The 20388-nt window shown below is 41.0% G+C and overlaps 1 protein-coding gene and 1 long non-coding RNA gene across 11 annotated transcripts in view; one reads left to right on the top strand and one right to left on the bottom strand.

The window, feature by feature from the left end:
- Nucleotides 1-20388, top strand: part of Dtnb (dystrobrevin, beta) — a 173324-nt gene that overhangs the window by 109401 nt on the left and 43535 nt on the right. For 4 of the 10 annotated variants that reach the window (XM_013013711.1, XM_013013713.1, XM_013013716.1 and 1 more), the window contains exons 10-11: nt 7798-7887; nt 11351-11441. In XM_013013711.1, the coding sequence (XP_012869165.1) occupies nt 7798-7887; nt 11351-11441 (181 nt within the window). The remainder of the gene's footprint in view (nt 1-7797; nt 7888-11350; nt 11442-20388) is intronic. The other 6 variants (XM_013013712.1, XM_013013714.1, XM_013013720.1 and 3 more) reach the window with 3 other exon arrangements.
- The window catches only part of LOC105983720, a 55346-nt gene continuing 43772 nt past the window's right edge, over nt 8815-20388 (bottom strand). Inside the window, exons 2-3 of the long non-coding RNA XR_001174954.1 lie at nt 11328-11421; nt 8815-9181 (exon numbers count right to left, since the gene is read on the bottom strand). This is a non-coding gene — a long non-coding RNA (uncharacterized LOC105983720). The remainder of the gene's footprint in view (nt 9182-11327; nt 11422-20388) is intronic.

Genomic DNA, 20388 nt, shown 5'->3' on the forward strand with positions numbered 1-20388 from the left:
ACAGAGAAGCAGAGTAATTGAAAATTAACACGTAATTGGATGGAGCTGCAGGGTCCTTGGTTTTGGCAGATTCCCAAAGTTTCTCTAGGCCTGGGCAAACCTCCAGATTTCAGCCACTTCTAGGTTGGGATTTGATTCCATTTCCATTCCAACATGGACTGTTCAGTTCTGACTGAGATTAGTACAAACAGAATCATTCTAAATCCATACTTCAAAACCTAACTTTGAAAAAGTGAAGCTTACGGAAGTGGAGTAACAGGTAACTTCCTCCTCCCCGTGGATGCGGCTGCATCCAGGCTGCACCTGTGTGGACTAGTGGTAGAACAGACAAGATGGGAGAAGTGGGTATGAGTGAAAGACGGTTCAGTGCTGTCAGGTTCACACTGAGAAGCTAGGGGCGAGGATGGGTTCTGGAGATTTTGGACGTGGGGTACTGGGGAAGATGAGACCTAAAAGGCCTAAAATATTACTATCTGGCCCCATGAACAAAACAATAATTTCAGTTTGTTGAGTTTATAGAGTAAGGATGTTAGAAGGATGACCCATACTGGGAACCAGTAGCTCATATCTATAATCTCAGGAGGCTGAGATATGAGGCTTGAGGTTCAAAGGCAGCCAAGGAAAAAAATCCATGAGACTTATCTCAACTTAGCCACCAAAATGCCAGAAGTGGATCTGTAGCTCAAGTCATAAGTAAACAAAGAAGGTAAGAGTGAACACTCCGGTCCTGAGTTCAAGTCCCAATGCCAGCATTTTTAAAAAATGAAAGGTAACGTGTAGATCTAAAGACAAACTATAATCTTATTAGACTTGAAAAATTCAGAGCCAAGGAATTATATTTCGGAAATCTATTTTTTATGGCTCCTAAATGACTCAAGGTAGAAGATTATTTCTTCCGATTACAGCGGGTTTAGGAGGCCATTCTCCCTGCTTCATTAACAGTGTCTCCTAATCACTGCAGTAGCAAAATTCAAAAGGAACAAAAATTGACTCCTGTGGAACTCAGACTATCCCATATACTGATGAGTCTGTTTCCTCGCTTCCTTATCCACAGGCTCAGTGATGGGAACCATGAGCATAGCTGTGCGCTTGTGTGCCTGGGATATTGAGGGACTCTGATTCAGAGAACAGCTGGTAATTAGAACCTGGTAGAAGGACTCCATCTACCAAGGAGAATCATATTGGTGAATAATTATCCTCCAGTACACTAGAGGCCATTTGCATGCTTTTTAGCAAAGGTCTTTGGAGGTCAGTCTCCTACTGTTGAAGACTTTGATACTATGGTCACTAGAAGAATTCCTACTGTTTGAATAGAAACAAAAGTATTGGAAAACATTGTCTTAAATTCTGTTAAAAGTCACTTTGTAATAATACCCATATTCTGTGTTTCATTTATTCTACAGATGTGAAACTTGATTGAAGTACTATGAGAAAACTGCCACTCATTGTGGCCCATTAGTGCAATCTGAATCACATAGAATGTTACCCAAAGATAGATTGTGCTATATTCCACAGAAGAGAATAAGTGGAACTTCATTGCCTACCACAGTGGCCTAGCCAGTGACTTCCTGTGGGAATGGCTCAGATTCAAAAGCTCTGCCATCCCCTACTATTGCTGTGTAGGTTTATTTCTCTCACTGTTGCCAGGTGTGTGCCCTCAACCATGAGCAGAAACTTGGTGGAGCAGCAGGAGTGTGGAATAGGGCCAGGCCAGGTCCAGCTTTGTCACTTACCTGTTGTCTGAACTCTTTATATGTAATTACCTTTTTCAAATTAATTTATTAGTTCACAATTATTTGCTGAGTACCTGGTCTGTGTCAGGCACCATTTTAGGAAGTGAGTTTGTCTGTATAAAGATTAGTCCCTGCTTTCATGAAGCTTCCACTCAAGTACGGAAGACAAAACCTGGGGAGGGAAGGGATGGTAGGCGAAAAACAAAGGAGGAGGTAACAATGCTCTATAGGAAATGTACTCATTACCGTACTCATGTAACTCTAAACCCTCTGTACAATATCTTTACAATAAAAAATATATACTGAGCCGGGTGCTGGTGGCTCATGCCTGTAATCCTAGCTACTCAGGAGGCTGAGATCTGGGGACTGCGGTTCAAAGTCAGCCTGGGCAGAAAAGTCTATGAGACTCTTGATCTCCAGTAAACCGGAAATGGCACTGTGGCTCAAGTGGTAGAGCACTCACCTTGAGCTGAAGAGCGCAGGGACAGCACCCAAGCCCAGATTCAAGCCCCATGACTGACCCCCCCAAAAAATATATATATACATATATATATGTATATGAATATATATACACACACACACACTGAAAAAAAGACAAACCCTAACAGTTTTATAACATAATAAAAGTGGTGGTAAATACCATGAGGAAAAACAGTATAAATGCAGTGGAGGGTTAGATTTTAGAGTGGGTGGTCAAGGAAGGGCTCTGACAAGAGGTGACAACTCATCAGGAAAATCTTATAAGGAAAAAAAGAGCCCTGAAGGAGGCAGAGGAATAATGTTCCTGGCTAAGGGAATAGAAGGAAGAAAGACCTCAGAAAGGAAATGGATCTGGTGCGTTCCTAAAATAGCTGAAAATCAATATGGTGACCAAAAGGGTAAGCTGGCACAGAGTTACCTAAGGACCAGATTATGTAGGAGATAGGATCCTCTTGTTTTTTTAGAAAAAACAGTTTTGGGGCTGGGAAGGTGTCTCAGTGGTAGAGCATTTGCCTTGCATGCATGAGGCCCTGGATTCGATTCCCCAGCACCACATAAGCAAAAGAAAAAACAGTTTTGCAGAGTATGTTGGTTTATGCCTATAATCTCAGGATTTCAGGCTTCTAGAAGTAGAGGCAGGAGGACCAGGAGTTTGAGGGCCAGCCTAGGCTATATGATACGACCATGTCTCAAGAAAGCCTCTGTGTGTGTATACATATATACATATACATATATATATATATATATATATATATATACACACAAATATGCACATATGTTACTATTCTTAATTGAGTAGGTTGTGTACACACAAATAGTACAGCAAGTCACTATATACTCGTATCTCTGTTTCCTCTAATAATAACATCTTACATTTGACTTGATACAAGTCATAACTGAAATACCAACATTGAAACCAGGTATTGGTGGCTCACACTTGTAATCCAAACTATTCAGGAAGTTGAGATCTGAGGATCAAGGTTTGAAGCCAACCGAGGCAGACAAATTTGAAAGGCTTTTTTTTTGGGGGGGGGGTCCGGTCGTGGGGCCTGAACTCTGGGCCTGGGCGCTGTCCCTCAGCTCTTCAGCTGAAGGCTAGCACTCTACCACTTGAGCCACAGTGCCACTTCCGGCCTTTTTCTTTTTTTTTTTTTTTTTGCTTATGTGGGGCTGAGGAATCGAACCCAGGGCCTCATGCATGCAAGGCAAGTGCTCTTCCACTGAGCCACCTTCCCAGCCCCAAATTTGATAGACTTTTATCTCCAACTAGTCAGCAAAAAGATCCAGAGGTGTGGATCAAGTGGTAAAGTGCCAGCCAGAGATGTGGAGGTGTAGATCAAGTGGTAAAGTGACATCCTTGAATGAGAAAAGTAATCAAGAATGTAAGGTCCTGAGTTCAAGCCTCAAAGCAGCATAAAAAAGGAAGGAAAGAAAGAAGGGAGAGAGAGAGAGGAAGGGACAATTTCTTAGTCCTTTTCTTTTTGTGACCTTGACAGTTTTGAGGTCATAAAACATGTCACTGGCTATCCTTCACAACTTTCTCATGGTAATGTGCTATGTTATCTGGGTTATGGCTTTGGGGGAAGAGTAATGTGGAGGTGAGGTGACTTCTCACATTCTAGGAGTCCATGCTGTCAGTATGACTTGCTATTGGTGATAGTAGCTTTGTTCACTTATGCAGGATAATGTCCACCATATTTCTTCATGCTTTCACTACTCTGTTCTTTGGAAGTGATTTAGTAAATACAGTTACCATTCAAAGCAATGTGGAGGAGATTATGCACTATCCCTAGAGAAGGAAGTACTCTATCCCCCATTCCTCTTATTTACCAGTCATTTACATAATCAATTAAGACTCACAGACATTTATTTTCTGCTCTGGACCATAATGTAATTCCATATTGTTTATTTGTTGCTCAAATTGTTTCAGTTTTGGCCATCTCTCAGGTTGGATCCTGAAGCTCTTTGATGTGTCATTTTCTGCTATATACTTTTTTCTATTTTTAGGCCTTTCTTACTTTTCTGTCAGTGCAGCATGCTTTGGGCTCTCATATTTTCCTTGCCCTCGCCCAGAATGAGACCTTTCTCTATGCAACCCTGGTTCCTTTTATTGGCTAATGACATTAGAGATCATTATCTCGTCCAACATTATCTGTCCATCTGTGTCTGCATCAAGCTTTACATGAGTTAAGAGAAATGTCTGGCTCTAGTCTGGTATCAATTGTTCCCTCTGGCTGTTGTCCCTCTGTTATGTGTAACTTCCCTCTTCAATGGTGAGAACCTGACACCTGTCATACATTTGCCCACTTGGTCAGTCCTAGTAGCTTGTATAGCAGTCTTAGAATTACTAGTCAGGACCCTTGACTTATTTCCCAAAAAGAAATGTTGAGATGTAATTTATATATCCATTCAGAGTGTACACTTCAGTGGTTTTAGTATGTGCAATTGTGCAAACATCACCACAATCAATGTTTGAATTATTTTCATCACCCCAATGTTGATTTATTACTAAAAGATCACTCAGTGTAGTGTGGAGAGTCAGCTGGAGGGCAGAGTAGAAGGAGGATCTAGTCAGGAGACCGTTGGTTTGACATGAGACATGGTGAGAAGCTGCTGCAAATTACGGCAACAGTGGAGGTGATAGAAATAGAGCCAGTGGACTTGCTAACACTTTGAATATGGATGTAGGGGAAAGAGACTGCTAAGAAGTCTTCATTTTGGACCTGTTGGCTGGGAAACGGGTGGTGACCAAGTTAGTGGGAGACTCAAGGACTCAGGCAGTTCTGTTTTCTGCATCTTCCTTTCATCTCTATCTCAACTGAATCTTTCCTGTTAACCTACAAATCTGTTGATATTGCTCCTTTTTTTTTGAAATTTATTTTTTTCTTTTCTTAATTATTTTTAAGTAGTTGTACAAAGAAGTTCCCATTCTACAAAACATTGTATGAGTACAAAGCGTCTAACAACATTGTCACCCATCTCTTTTAACCCATCCCTCCTCTCTGAAATTTATTTTTTAAAAAAATCGCATCTTGGCCTCAGTCATCTCCCTCCCTCCTCCCCCATATGTATACATATCTCTCCTTCCCATTTCAGAGGAACTTCTTGAGAAGGAGTTATCTATAGTGAGTGTCTTCAACATCTATTGGACCATCCTTTTTGGAGCATACCCCAGCCAGTTTCATCTTCCATCCTGCTGCCAGAACTGTGCTGGTCAAGGAAACCAGAGATAGCCATGGCACTGATTCCAGTGGCCAGCACTCAGTGCTTGTATTTCCTTCCTTGAAGCATGTTTATACTTGGTTGGATATTGTGCTCTTATCTTTTCCCTTATGTTTCTTCTTGTTCTCCTTACTAGTTTTTTTTTTTTAATCTCCTTGAATTCTAAATGATAGTCTATTAGAGGTCACCTTGAGTGTTGCTGAAGAATAAAGAGATCATCCCATTCTTGTCATTTCTCAAAAACAAAGCCTTATCAAAAAACTTTAAGCATCCAGATTCTGACCACAGGAGGCAGAGAAACAAGTAAAATGGTACCACAGGAAGCATTCAAATCCAGATAGCGTTTTCTTAAAGGTGACCTGGTTTCTTCACAAAGAAATGTCATAAATAAATAAGGAAAGGGGGAACAGTTGTAAATTAAAATCAGAAGGGTAGCTGAGCAAAGTGGTTCCTCTCTGTAATCCTAGCACATGACAGAGGAAGAACTCAGATTCAAGGTTTGCATTCATGACATAGCAAGATCTTGTCTCAAAAATTCCAAAAATCAAAACAAAAACCCAGAAGTCCATTAGCCAGATATAAACACAAAAGATGTACATAGCAAATGCAAGTAGGAATTTTGTTTGGATATTGATTTTTAACTGCAAAAGGCCTTTTAAGATTTAAAGAAATATTTAGGTGGCTGAGACACTGAAAATCTTTGTTAGTTTTTTTTTTTTTAAGGCAGGGTAGTGATGTTGAGGATAAATAAAATAGTTTTACTGTCTGACAGATATACAGCCACAAAGATTCTCAGGTGAAGCAATTTCCTGAGATTTTTTTTTGGGGGGGGGTTCCAGTCATGGGGCCTGAACTCTGGGCCTGGGCGCTGTCCCTCTCTACCACTTGAGCCACAGAGCCACTTCCGGCTTTTTTCTTTTTGCTTATGTGGTGCTGAGGAATCGAACCCAGGGCCTCATGCATGCAAGGCAAGCGCTCTACCACTGAGCCACCTTCCCAGCCCCATTTTCCTGAGATTTTCATTATCATGAAGCTGAATAAATTAAAGAAGACTGACAAAATGATGGCGTTTGTTGAAGTTTGGTGATGGGTTCATGAACAGGAATCATGAGATGATTCTATTCTTTACAAGTTCTAACTTTTTTAAGTAAGAGGAAAAACAGACCATATGCTTAAGGACCTTCATGCATCTATAAGAGTGAGCCACACAGTGCTGTCTCTCAATGCAATTACAGTCCTAGTGAATTTGTCTAAGTACTGTTATCCTGGAGATATGCTAAAGACACTTTCCTTATAGGAAATAAAAGTAGTTACCTGGTAGCCTGTGGAAACACTGAATATTCATACTCAATGCTCATATTCATATTTGATAGACATGAGCTTTAGAAGTATAACATGAGGGGTCATTTAGTAATATGAAATAGGTCGGTACAACTGAATAAAGTCTCCTCTTAAGCCTGGTCCAGACCCCACAGGTACTATGAAGTGTAGTTCCTTGGTTGTTCTTCCAGTGGACTTTTTCTTTTTTTCTTTTTTCTTTTTTTGGGGGTCTGGTCGTGAGGCCTGAACTCTGGGCCTGGGCGCTGTCCCTCAGCTCTTCAGCTCAAGGCTAGCGCCCTACCACTTGAGCCACAGCTCCACTTTCGGCTTTTTTCTTTTTTGCTTATGTGGTGCTGAGGAATTGAACCCAGAGCCTCGGGCATGCAAGGCAAGCGCTCTACCACTGAGCCACCTTCCCAGCCCCTCCAGTGGACTTTTTCTAAAACATGATTCCTCTCCATAGCCCTGGGCCTACTCAGAACTGGTGAACACGGTTCTTCCTCCTCAAGGGCTGCTGGCCAAAGCTAATACCTAAAAGGCTGCTTGAAGTCGTTTTCAAAGGATTTGTGAGTTGGGCATCCGTGGCTCTTGCCTGTAATCCTAGCTACTCAGAAGGCTGAGATCTAAGCATCATAGTTCAAAACCAGCCCAGACAGGAAAGTCCTTGTGAGACTCTTCTCTCCAGTTAACTACCAAAAAAAAAAAGCCAAAAGTGGCGGTGTGGCTTAAGTGGTAGAGCTCCTGCCTTGAGCAGAAAAGCTGAAGAATAGCACCCAGGTTCTTGAGTTCAAGCCTCAGAAACTGGCACATGCGCGCGCACATGCACGTGCGCACGCACACACACACACACACACACACACACACACACACACGATTTGTGAAATGGATTACCAATGGACTAACACTATATTCCATTACACATTGTAGCTTTTTTTAAAAAGTTTTTCTTATCATGATTTATTTTCTACTTTTGTTTGCTCATTTTAATCCATGTTCATTTCTCCCTCTGTCTGTGTTTGTGTCATGCTTCCATCATTCCCAGGTTACAGTATAGCCAGGACATGCCCAGTCCCCTGGCCGATGAGCATGCGCTGATAGCCTCCTATGTGGCCCGCCTGCAGCACTGCACACGGTTGGTGGTAGAGCAGCAGCACCAGGCGGGTGGCCAGGGGGAGGGGGAGGGGAGCGAGAGCTGTCTTACATGGGGTTACCATGGGGAAAAACTCTGTATATGGCGTGTTCCTGAGCAGCTGCCAGCTATGATTGGCAGAGTTAAAATAACTACTAAAGCATTGGCTTCCACAAGAGCACAAGTCTTGCCAGCTTGGCACTCACCTAAATATAGAGTAAGAAAGTCACCTCTGAAGCAGGCCCCACCGGTTACACTGGAAGTGTATGTTCACCTTTCACCTCAGAGACTGACAGTTCTAGAAATAGATTATTTTGGTGTGTTTCATATTTCTTATTCCTGTCCATTCATACCTAAATAATGAAATTTTTCTATTGGCCTTCAAAGTTGAGGGCTAATCAACACTGTCCCAAAGTGAGATTCTTACTATCTCTAATACCATCACCCTCTTCATCCTTTTGTATCTTAACCATGCCCTGTCTGTTAGCAGAAGTCCATCATTGTTCATTATTTAAACCAGTGATTTCAACAATGTTTACGAGAACCTTGCCACCTAAAGGCTTCTTACAAACTTTATCTCCTTCCTCATTCACTAATAATTAGATATATCCCTACTGGGATATCTGACCCCAGAAGCTACTGTCTCACTGTTTTTATGGGACTGTGACTGATTCCCTCAGGAGACTGAGAAGTAACAATGTTATATTCAGGTAGATCCAAAGGCTGTGCCCACCCACTCACCAGCCCACACCCACCCCAACAACTCTTCCCTCAAGCAGGATGACAGATCAAATACCAATGATCTGAAGCCATCCCTCCCCTCTACACAGTGCCCAAGAGGAGGTGCATGCCAACTTGTAAATCCTTACTTTAAGATTTTTTTTCCTAGAAAGGAAAACCAGAATTTATAAATTATTTCAGCCTGAGACTGGAACTTTAAGTTTTAATTTTAGTTTTGACCACCTCTGGCCCAAGCTCCTTGGAAAGGTCATTTGAGACTTACTCCTAGTCCCTACGATAACAGAGGAATGACAATCAGTGGGGAAAGCAGACTGTGAAAAGTGCTCCCTTAATATTGTGGCCCATCCCATTCCCCTGTAGTCTTCCCAGTGTGACTAAGAAGCAGCATTCCTTCGGGACCCTTTCCTCTCCTATACCTTGGAGGACCAGGGAGGCCGTAGAGCATGGGAAGGAGGAGAGGCCTGATGCACATGGTATCATCTAGAGCACCTTCTTGTCCACCAGGTTTCTGTGCAGTTGTTACAGCTTCTTGGTCTCTCAGAACAGTTGTTTTAGCCTAAGGAGGATAAATGACTTTCTGTCAGTAAGGACAGTTGTCCAGGTCGATTGAAAGCTTCCATGGTAGAATAGTAGCAGAATGTTAAAACAGACTGTGACCTGATTATTTCAACCTACAGAGATTTATAATAATATGTTTAGCTGAGTTCCTCATGTCTCATGGTTTAGGCACTAGGCTCCCGGAGCAAGAACCAGTGTCCAGTGGCCCTGGGATAGCAAGATGAGTGGGTCAGTCAGTGTTGTCTCTTTTCTTGATGTATGGTCTAAGGAACTGAGCCCCCCACTTCCTTGGTGAAACCCAAAATTTCCTGACTAATTCTGAATATATATATCAACTTAGGCAGAGGAATAAGGAACCTTTCTGATTGTCCTCAAATAGTTTTCATTGGCCTTGAGCAGTGCCATCTACACTTGTATATATTTAAGTAACAGGGAGGGCTAACTTCCATGTAAGAGGCAGCGTGACGGGGGCCTTATTGTGTCCCCTGTTAGCCACCATAGGTCTCACTTCTTAGGCTGCCAGTCCCCCGTGGCATTACCCATTTGTTCTAATCATCATTCATTGTCATGTTGTTGGTTTTCTTTTTCATTTATAAGATAAAGATATTCTTGTTTCAGGTAAACACCTTTAAGGTACAAATACAGATAATCTCAGACTTGGGACTTTGACACTTGTATTAAAACCAACTGGTGGTAGCATCCTCTTAGTACAAGATCTTTGGAGGAGACTGTAATTATACTCCAGAAATTACAATGTATTGACAGATGCTGTGTTAAAAGACTTAAAATCCATTTTTTAAAAATATATCCCAGAAGAAAAAAACTAAATTAAGCTTACTGAATTAGCCATATACATAGTAAGATTCAGGCCAGCCTAAACTTTACCAAAAAGAAAAAAAAAGAAGGCTGTAGAGATAGAAAAAGAAAGGTTATTTTTTTTAAAACCAAGAAAAAAAAAAGTCAGGAAAACCTTTTTATTGATTTAACTTTAACCTTCCCACATTTCCTCTCAGTTTAATAAGATTTGGTGATTATTGAACTCATGTCTTTAAATTCTCATCTTTTATTTGTCATGCTACCAAATTCTGATCGAATTTTTTTTTTTTTGAAACTTTAGTGACCTTGGGCCAAGATACAGCCAATTGCCAGCAAGCCCTTCTGGTCTCTGCTGCTGTCCTAAAGCTTGTGCCACACTCAAATAAAGAGAACTATAGAGCCACAGTTCCTGTTAATCTAGAACTGCACTTATGCTGGTACACAGCGGATGGCATAGGGACTAAATTAAAGAAGACAGTTATATACATAGACCTAGCCAACTACTCCAGAACCTTCTTTCACCCAGGTGCCATTATCTGATATCCATCACCGTGGGTCTTTACTTTTAAATGGCTGGTCTTCCTATTCAGGAATAATGGACTAAACAAGGTGTGGGCATGGTTGCTCACACCTGTAATCCCAGACAGGCAGATTGAGAGTTTGAATGCAAACTAGACACAGGAAGACAGAAAAAGAGACTCATTCCATAGCATGGCTTCCCCACTGGCTCAGACAATACTCAGTATTTGTTTTTAATAAGGTTGTAATTTCCTCATGGTCTTTTGAATTCAAGAACTAGGTCTAAAAAAGCATGAGGGATTTAAATTTATTTATTTATTTTTGTCTGTTGTGGGGGCTGAACTCTGGGCCTGGGCGCTGTCCCTCAGCTCTTCAGCTCAAAGCTAGTGCTCTACCCCTTGAGCCACAGTGCCACTTCCGGCTTTTTTCTGCTTATGTGGTGCTGAGGAATCGAACCCAGGGCCTCATGCATGCAAGGCAAGCACTCTACCACTGAGCCACCTTCCCAGCCCGGGATTTTTTTTTAATTAGTGTTCTTTTTGTTTGTTTTTAGTTAGAAATACCCTGTCTCCGATTTTGTAGGTGCTCTTTCTTGCTCAACAAATGCCTCTTGGGAGGTGTGGGCACACTGGGAGCGTGCTGCTGAGGACGCCCCACATGTAGCGACATCACTTCTCCAAGGTCACCTTTGTCTCAGGGAGATGTATCCATGACTAGGCCTAAATACTTTGATTACTATTATTATTTACAAGCTTTTCTCTTGTATGTTCTTTCTAATGAAGCAAGAACTAGAGATGTTTAATAGGTACCTACTGGATGTTTATCTCCTCAGCAGTGTTCTGGACAGTCCTAGCCGACTGGACGAGGAACATCGGCTCATCGCTCGTTATGCTGCCCGACTGGCTGCAGAAGCAGGAAACATGGTAAGTGAACACAAGATCCTAGTAGATAGCAGAAATCATTATTCTAATGTACAAACGATACAGAAAATGGAAAAAAAAGTTACTTAAAATATAATAAAGTAATCGTGTGTGGGGTTCATGCTTGTAATCCTAGCCACTTAGGAGGCTGAGTTCTGAGAATTGCAGTTTAAAGCCAGGCCAGGAAGGAAGGTCAATTTCCAATTAACCACCAAAAAGCTGAGAGTTGAACTGTATCGTGAGTGGCTCATGACTGTAATCTTAGCTACTCATGGCTCAGAGCCAACCTGGGCAGGAGAGTTTGTGAGAAGACCCAGAAATGAAACCACACAGCTAGCCAGGCACTAGTGGCTCATGCCAGTAATCTTCTTACTCGGGGAGCTGAAATCTGAGGATCCTGGTTCAAAGCAGGAAAGTTTGTGAGACTCATCTCCAGTTAACCACCAGTGGCACTATGGCTCAAAATGGTAGAGCGCTATCCTTGAGCAAAAAAGAGCTCAGGGACAGCAACCAGGCCCTGAGTTCAAGCCCCATGACAGACAAAAAACAAAAACAAAACCCACACAACTGTAGCTGGAAAACTTACATACCTACATGGAGAAAGCAGAAAGTAGACCTCTGTCTCTTGTATTGTACAAAAATCAACTCCAAATGAATCAAAGATCTTAATGTAAAACTTTAAAACCTTGAAACTATTCTGGGAAAACATAGGGAAAACTCTGGAAGAAACAGACATAGGTAATTATTTCCTGAATAAAACTCCACTTTCCCAGCAAATAAAAGCAAGAGTTGACTGCACCAAATTAAAACATTTCTGCACATCAAAAGAAACAATTACCAGAACTGGAAGAGTGAAGAAAATCTTCAGTGGACAGACTATACAAAGAGCTCAGAAAACTAAACAGCAAAAGAACAAACAATATAATTAATAAATGGGCAAACAAATCAAACAGTTCTCAGAAGATATACAGATGGCTAATAAGCACTTGAAGAAATGATCATCATCCTTAGCTATCAAGGAAATGCAGTTTTTTAAAGGGGTGAAATTTATCCTGTGACCCCCAGTTCTGCTCCTAGATATTTATCCAGGAGAAATGAAAACATCTGTGGTCAGAGGCTTTAGACAAGAATCTTCATAGCAGTTCTAATTGTATTAGTTGGAATGCCAGATATATTTATCAACACATGAATAGACAAACAGAAAGTGGTATATCCATACAGCGAACTATTACTTAACAACAAAAACAACAAACACACTAAATCCTATAACAGCATGAGTGAATAGCAAAAGCACTATGATGCATGAAAGAAGCCAAACACAAAAAGCACATTGTGTTTTATTTCACGTAAATGAAATTCTAGAATAGGAAAACTAACTTGTGGTGATAGAAATCAGATCAGGGTTGTTTATAGAAATGGAAATGTTGAAGGGGGGGTAAGGGTGTAAAGGAATTTTCTGGGTTGATGGATCTGCTCCACATTTTCATAGAGTTGTGGTTACATGCCTGAGTACTTTGGCCAAAACTGATTGAATGGCACAGGTAAGGTCCAAACTTTGCATCTCAATTAAAAGAAAAAAAAATTCAAGAATGGTATATAAGTAGGTTTGATGGAAATGGTTACAAATGAGAGGTTTGCAATTTATTCCTTACAGTTTTTATATATTCATGTCAAAATATTTCTCCCTTTTCCTCTCTTCCTTGTTAATCCTTTCCTAACATCTACTCTTCCTCACAGCCTGCACATAAAGTTTATTTGGGAAATTTTACTTCTGTGGCTGTGCTATGCTAGATGGGTCACTATAGTGGACAAATGATTCCTGCCCTCTGGGAACTAACAGTCTAGTGGCAAAAAACAAACAAGTAATTGTACTATTAAGTATAATTGCAAATTATTACACAAAAGGAGGGGAGGGGTGTACAGGGAGCTATGAGGCTGGGTTTGTCCAGCAGATGAGGACCGGGTCACCTCTGTGTAAGTGTTACTTGAGTTGGGATCTGAAAGTAAGTTAGAAGAGAGTTCAGTTTCCTGAAAACCAGCCTAAGAGCTGGTTTTTATGCCACTGCTAGCCTGCCCTGTGCTTGGGTTTTAATTGTCCCTAGGTTCTATAGGTGAAAACTTGCTAGATGCAAGGTAGAGATTGGAAGCGAGGCTTCCAGAGCATGGCCCGGATGAAGGTATGCTGTGACAGGCCACTGAAGGCCAGCACAGAGATCAGATAAGAAAGTCAGTAGGCCTGCTTCTGCAGCAGAAGTCTTTCTGGAAAATTTAAACCTTAGACCTGTTTATTCTTGAGTTAGGTGCATTTATATTACTCCCTACTTTCAGAAACACTGAGATGGAGTGTGTGTGTGTGTACACATGTACTAGGGCTTGAACTCCGATGGAGTGTGTGTGTGTGTGTGTGTGTGTGTGTATGTGTACACATGTACTAGGGCTTGAACTCATGGCCTGGGCACTGTTCCTTGGCTTTTTTGCTGAAAGCTAGTGCTCCACCCACTTGAGCCACAACTCCACTTCCAGCTTTGTACTAGCTAATTAGAAATAAGAGTCTCCTTCCCAGGCTGGCTTCAAACCAGGATTCTCAGATCTCAGCCTCCTAAGTAGCTAGGATTACATGTGTAAGTGCTCAGCTGAAAGGTTTAACATAAGCTTAATAACCCCTAGGTGCCTGACAGGAAAATACAAACCTCAGGAGGCTCTCACAGAACCTGAGAGCTTGTAATGTTCCCATGAAGCTACTAAACATGGACCCATATGCTTCAAAAGTTAGATATTATAGTTGTTGGCTATAAAATAATGGTGAAATTTCTAAACACCTAAAGGGGGGCATGTAAAAGACAACAAAAGAAGACATTAAAATATCTGGGCTGGGAAAGTGTGCTGTGATAGGCTGGTCAGCCCAGCTTGTGGGAGACACTGTTTCAGTCTATAACACCAAAACAAAGACCAGAGCTGAAAAAAAGCCAGCTAGAAATGGAGAGGTTTGTTTTTTCCAGTTAATAAAAATTTTAAAACTTAATAGATGTCTTAAATATATTAGACACAGCTGAATAAAATATTTGTAAGTTGGAAAATGTATGTAAGAAAATTTCCCTAAACATAACACAGGAGTTGGGAGATTTGAAACAGCATGTTCAGAGATAGAGGACAGAGAGCAGTCATCTAATTGAAATTTCAAAAAAGGAAATAGACTTAGGGTGAAGAGTTAATGGCTGATAGAAACCCTCAAGATTAAAACATTACAGTAAGTCTCAAAATGTATAAATGAAAATAATTGCACCCCAGACATATTAGTGCAGCTTCAGAATACAAAGAGATCTTCAAAAGGCAGCCAGAAAAAAATCATAGTACTAGCTGGGCACTGGTGGCTCAAGCCTGTAATCCTAGCTGCTCAGGAGGCTGAAATCTGATAATCATGGTTTTAAACCACCCAGGGCAGGAAAGTCTGTGAGACCCTTTATCTCCAATAAACTATTCAGAAAAAGCCAGGTGTGTTGCTGTGGCTCAAGTGGTAGAGTGGTAGCCTTGAACACAGAGAGGACAGAGCCCAGGCCCTGAGCCCAGAGCCCAGGACTGGCAAAAATAAAAATAAATCATAGTACCTCAAAGGATTGGCAAGAAGATTTATCTACAACAACAACACAACAGTTTTTTGATAGAGGGGGGAAAAAAATATGAGCCACGAGCATGATGGTACATGCCTGTAATCCCAATCCTTGGAGACTTGACATAGAAGGACAAGAGTTCAAGGCCAGCCTGGGTTACCTAGCAATACTGTCTCAAAAATTAGCAACAATAATAATATTTTTAGTACTTTTTTTTTTTTGGACAGTTGTGGGGGCTTGAACTCTGGGTTTGGGCGCTGGCCCTGCGCTCTTCAGCTCAAGGCAAGTGCTCTACCGCTTGAGCCATAGGGCCACTTCCAATAATAATATTTTTGTAATTCATCTGTCTGCATCTAGTACTGCTGATATATTTTATGCTAAAAGTTTAAGAATTTTCTTTGTGGAGAAAAAAAGATAGTTAAATATCTTTAATGTACCAAAACAATGAGCTAAAGTATCAAGAGGAAAAATATAAATACTTGACAGGTCCTGAGAAAGGTCACAGTAAGATTCATGTGAAAAGAATAATACAAGTAGCTAACATTTATTGAATACTCTGTGGCAGTGATTTTTCTAAATGCTTTGCATATGGGTCTGGGCACTATCCCTCAGTTCTTCAGCTCAAGGGTAGTGCTCTACCACTTGAGCCACAGTACCACTTCTGGCTTTTTTTTCTGCTTATATGGTGCTGAGGAATCGAACCCAGGGCCTCATGCATGCAAGGCAAGCACCCTACCACTGAGCCAACTTTCCAGCCCCTATTTGAAGCAATCTTGTGAGAAAACTAAGCCGGAGAGAAACTACCTAGGGCTGGGCTTTGTAGTACAGCCTGTAGTTCCAGCACTTGGGAGATTGGGAGCAGGAGGATTGGAAGTTTGAGACCTGTGCTATATAATGAAATGAAACCTTGTCAGGAAGAGGAGGAGGGAGAGGAAGGGGGGGGGGAGGAGGGAAGGGAGAGGGAAAAGGAGGAAGAGGAGGGGGAGGGAAAGAGGGAGGAGGAGGGGCGGGAAGGAAAGAAGGAAGGATAGTAATAAAAGAGAAATGAAGTTACTTTTATTCTTCTCCCAAAAAAATAATTTTTCCCTTTGGGTTTATTTAGATTTCAAAATTCTTTTCTTGAGAATCTTATTTCAGGTCACATTATCTGACTCTGACATTGCAATGTAAAGGTTAGTGAAGTGGAACATAATAGAGAAAGAAGTCTGGGCAAGGAAGAGAGGACTACAGAATTAGTGAATCCTAATGTGTGCCCTTAGCCACAGCTGTCCAGGTTATTTTAGACATTAAAACATGTAAATAAATGAGTTGAGATGTGCTGCATTGAAGTTGAATTTTAGTAAGTATACTTAATACCATAAGATAGCCTTGGTGACCATACATAGGCACTTTCAAAATGCTTGAAATAAAAAAGCAGCAAAGCCTTTGAACCTGAGATCTTCATCTCCTTAGCTGGGGGCCAAGATAGGGATGTTTACATGATGGTTTCTGATGGTTCTCTAATTCTCCTGAAAACCATCATTGTTAAGATAGTCTGGGAGGAGTACTGATAGGGTTCCTTTCATCTTCCATTTATTTTGCTATGTGTGGTTATCTTATAAAATATTGGGCCTCTCAGGAAGAATTCTTCTTGACTAGATTTCTGTTAAACTCGGGCTCCTAATCCTCTAATCTCACACTGATACAAGTGCTTTGCATAAAGTGGGTATAGTGCTCAAAAGAATTTATTTATAGCCTGCCAGATAGGCTTTGTATTGATTCTTCTTCTTCACAGACCTCCCTTCCACAAAGAGAGACCTTTAAATCTTTGGAGCCTCCTAGGGCACACCCAAGCCATGCTCCCGATCCTCCCAGTCCATGAGTGCCTGTCCAGCGTGGCCGAGCAACCTCGGCTGGCATGTTGCTTAGTTGAGCCAGGGGACCAAATACATCCTTCCCATGTCCCTAATTTTCTTATGTAAAACAAAACAAGAAATGTTACATGTGGCAAGCCATAGGTTTAACAGCAGATTCTTAATTTCATCTAAAGCATCACCAGCATTGGATGTAATCACATGTCTTGTTTGCCTTTTAACTGTTCTCTTTTTTCCAATGAAAACTTTAAAACTCATTATAGAAAACTCTGGAAGAATGATAAAGGGAAGGGGAAACCAATGTGCTTCTTCATTAAACATTTCTGAGAAGCTTTTTTCTAGTTACTGTAGCCCAGCCTTCTTTGCTCCTCATTTTGGCTTCTCCCTCACTCCTGGCTTCTTAGACTTAAGAGATCAGCTGTCTCCATGTAGTGTTTTCCACTTATTTACTGACATGCTATGAAACACGGCCACATACTACCACATGAGAAGCATTTGAAAAATATGTGCGATATATAGATTCTCAGCTTTGCTACAGACCTGCTAAGTAAGAACCTCTGGGCTTAGGATCTATCGATCTTTACTGAGGGGAAGGAGGGAGGAAAAGATTCCCAGTCTTCTGATTTACAGCTGGCTTGGGAACCACTGCCTTAAACAGCATTATTGGATTTTTGAGAGAGGTTAATAATCCACAGCTCTCCATTTAGCCTCCAGGAGGCTGGATGGCAGGCAGACCACTATGGGTACAAAGACAGTCTGGGAGATGTCAGGAGCTTCTCTTTGGGATTCATCTTGCCCGGTTCAGGAGCATCTTCTCTGTTAGAGGCTACAGAAATGTATCCTGCTTGGTTATACTTTGCTAACTATGCCAGCTTACCTTAGTTTTGTAACATCTTCCCCATGAAACCAAAGGGCTCTTGTGTCTTACTTACCCTGCCTTCTCAGGTGTGTCTTCATCTCCTTGAAGGTGATCGAGTTCTGTAAGACTACCTAAACCAGTATGTCAGAATGGAGAGGCACCTTGTCCTTTTACAGTTAACGGGCCACCGCATCAATGCATGCATGCCCTGCGTTCTCAAATATTAAACTTTCACTCTCCCAGGGTGGACCTCTGATCCCTAAGGTTTTTTACCTTTCATTGCTCGAGACTGGATCCATCCATCCAGTCCTTCAACCTAACAGTCACAGTCATTGCTAGGTACTTGATTATTATTTAACTTTCCAGTGATCTCTTACCCTTTGTGCCCCAAACCTGTCTTTCTTATACTAGTAAGACATTTGAGAAGTATTTTTTCCTTCAACTATTCTGACCTAATAATAGAATTTGAAATAGTAGCCACCATTCTGAGAGCCTTCTATATCTAGAACTCTGGGGCAGATGGTTCAGAAAGATGATGTCTGGTCCTCAAAATCTGGAGGACCGCTATGGTTCCTGACGTGATTTTACAGATAAGAAAACTGAGTCACAGATAGGCAAAATTACCTGAGCACAGGTCCCCAACTAGATTTTGAGATTAAAATACATGGTTATATGGTTTCATGTAGGAATATGGTCTCCCTTAAACACACTTGTGATCACTTTCCATATTTATAGAAAGTTATACACAACCAATGAGGTTTTATTTGTTTGTTTGTTTGGTTGTGGTTTTTTGTACCTATTCTGGGGCATGAATTCAGGGAGTGGGCAATGTCTGTGAGCTTTTTTACTCAAGGCTGACTGGTGCTCTACCAGTCAGATCTGTACTTCTGGCTTTTTAGTAGTTAATTGGAGATAATATTGTCGTGGACTTTCCAGCCTAGGCTGGCTTTAAACCACAATCCTTAGATCTCAGCTAGGCTTACAGGTGTAAGCCACCAGTGCCCAACTTGTATGTTTATTTTCCATTTATTTTCAAGCATTCATTTATTTGTTCTTGAAGTTCTCGGGTTTGAACTAAGAGCCTCACATTTGCTAGGCAGGTGCTCTGTCACTTGAGCCATCCATCTGCTCTATTTTATATTCATTGGCTACTGTATTCTTAAAGAAGATGACAAGGGTCAGAAATGTCAGTGGAGATTTGAATCCTACCTACAGGATTTCTCCAAAGATATATACAAATAGCCAGTAAGCTCATGAAAGTATGTTCAACATAATGGTTACTATGGAACTACAAAATGCATCCATGATGAGCTGTCATTTCACACACTGGGAAGACCAATCAAGAAGATGGTCAAAGGTTGATAAGAACATGGAGGCCTTGCCCTATGACCCAGCAAGTCCGCTCCTAGATATATAAGAACATCTCTCCACAAATAATATTCAGAGTAGCTAAAAATGAAAACATCCCAAATGTCCATCAACTATTAGATAGACAAAATATGTATGTCCATGTTGTAGAAGATTATTCATCTATACAAAGGAATGAAGTACTAATGCATGGTACACCATGGATGAATCTTAAAAGCATTTTGCCAAGTGAAAGAAATTAAATATTAAGGCTACATATTGCATGATTCCACTTATTATATGTACTGGACAGAATAGGCAACTACCCAGAGGCAGCGTAGAAGGGTGAATGTCGAGGAATAGAAAATGAGGCTGGAGTAGGATTGCTAACGGCATGGGGTCTCTTGGAGTGAGCTAAAATATTCTGGAATTAGATAACGGTGATGGTTTCACAACTTCATAAATGCACTAAAACCACTGAGTTACACATAAGAAAATTAGATTGTATAGTACATAACGTTTGTTTTTTTGTTTGTTTGTTTTGTCGGTCATGGAGCCTGAACTCTGGGCCTGGGCGCTGTCCCTCAGCTCTTCAGCTCAAGGCTAGCACTCTACCACTTGAGCCACAGCACCACTTCCAGCTTTTTTGCTTATGTGGTGCTGAGGAATTGAACCCAGGGCCTCATGTACGCAAGGCAAGCACTCTACCACTGAGCCACCTTCCCAGCCCAATATTTGTTTTTTTTAAAAAAACATAACTCTCAGTGGGCTAATTACAACAAAAAGTTAATACGAATTGTAACCCTCGTGCATTATCACTGGGATTCAAAGAGGTCCAACCACTGGAAAAGTTTGAATCAAGCAATAGAGCTCCTACCTGCAAGCATAGGGCCCTGAGTTCAAACCCTAATACCACCTAGAAAATAGGAAAAAAAGTTTGAAGAAGTAAAAGGAAGTGTCTAACAGTTCTTCAAATGTTAAGTATAGTAACCATATAACTCAGCAATTCTAGACCAATGTGTTTATGCAAGAGAAATAAAAATATTAAAACAAAAACTCTTAAATAAAAATTCAAAGCAACTTCACTTGTAATAACTAGAAGCTAAAAATGATGAATAATACTCAGCAATAAAAACAGAAGAACCACTGTCTCCTGGAGATGAATCTTAAAAACTCACGGCACACCAAAAACTCCTTGTAGTATGATTCCATTTAGGTGAAATTTCTAGAATGGCAAAACTGGTCAGGAAGAACATCCAGTTGGAGGTAAGAGCAGCAATTTG

Source organism: Dipodomys ordii, unplaced genomic scaffold, assembly GCF_000151885.1.
Source record: "Dipodomys ordii isolate 6190 unplaced genomic scaffold, Dord_2.0 Scaffold20, whole genome shotgun sequence".
NCBI lineage: Eukaryota > Metazoa > Chordata > Mammalia > Rodentia > Heteromyidae > Dipodomys > Dipodomys ordii.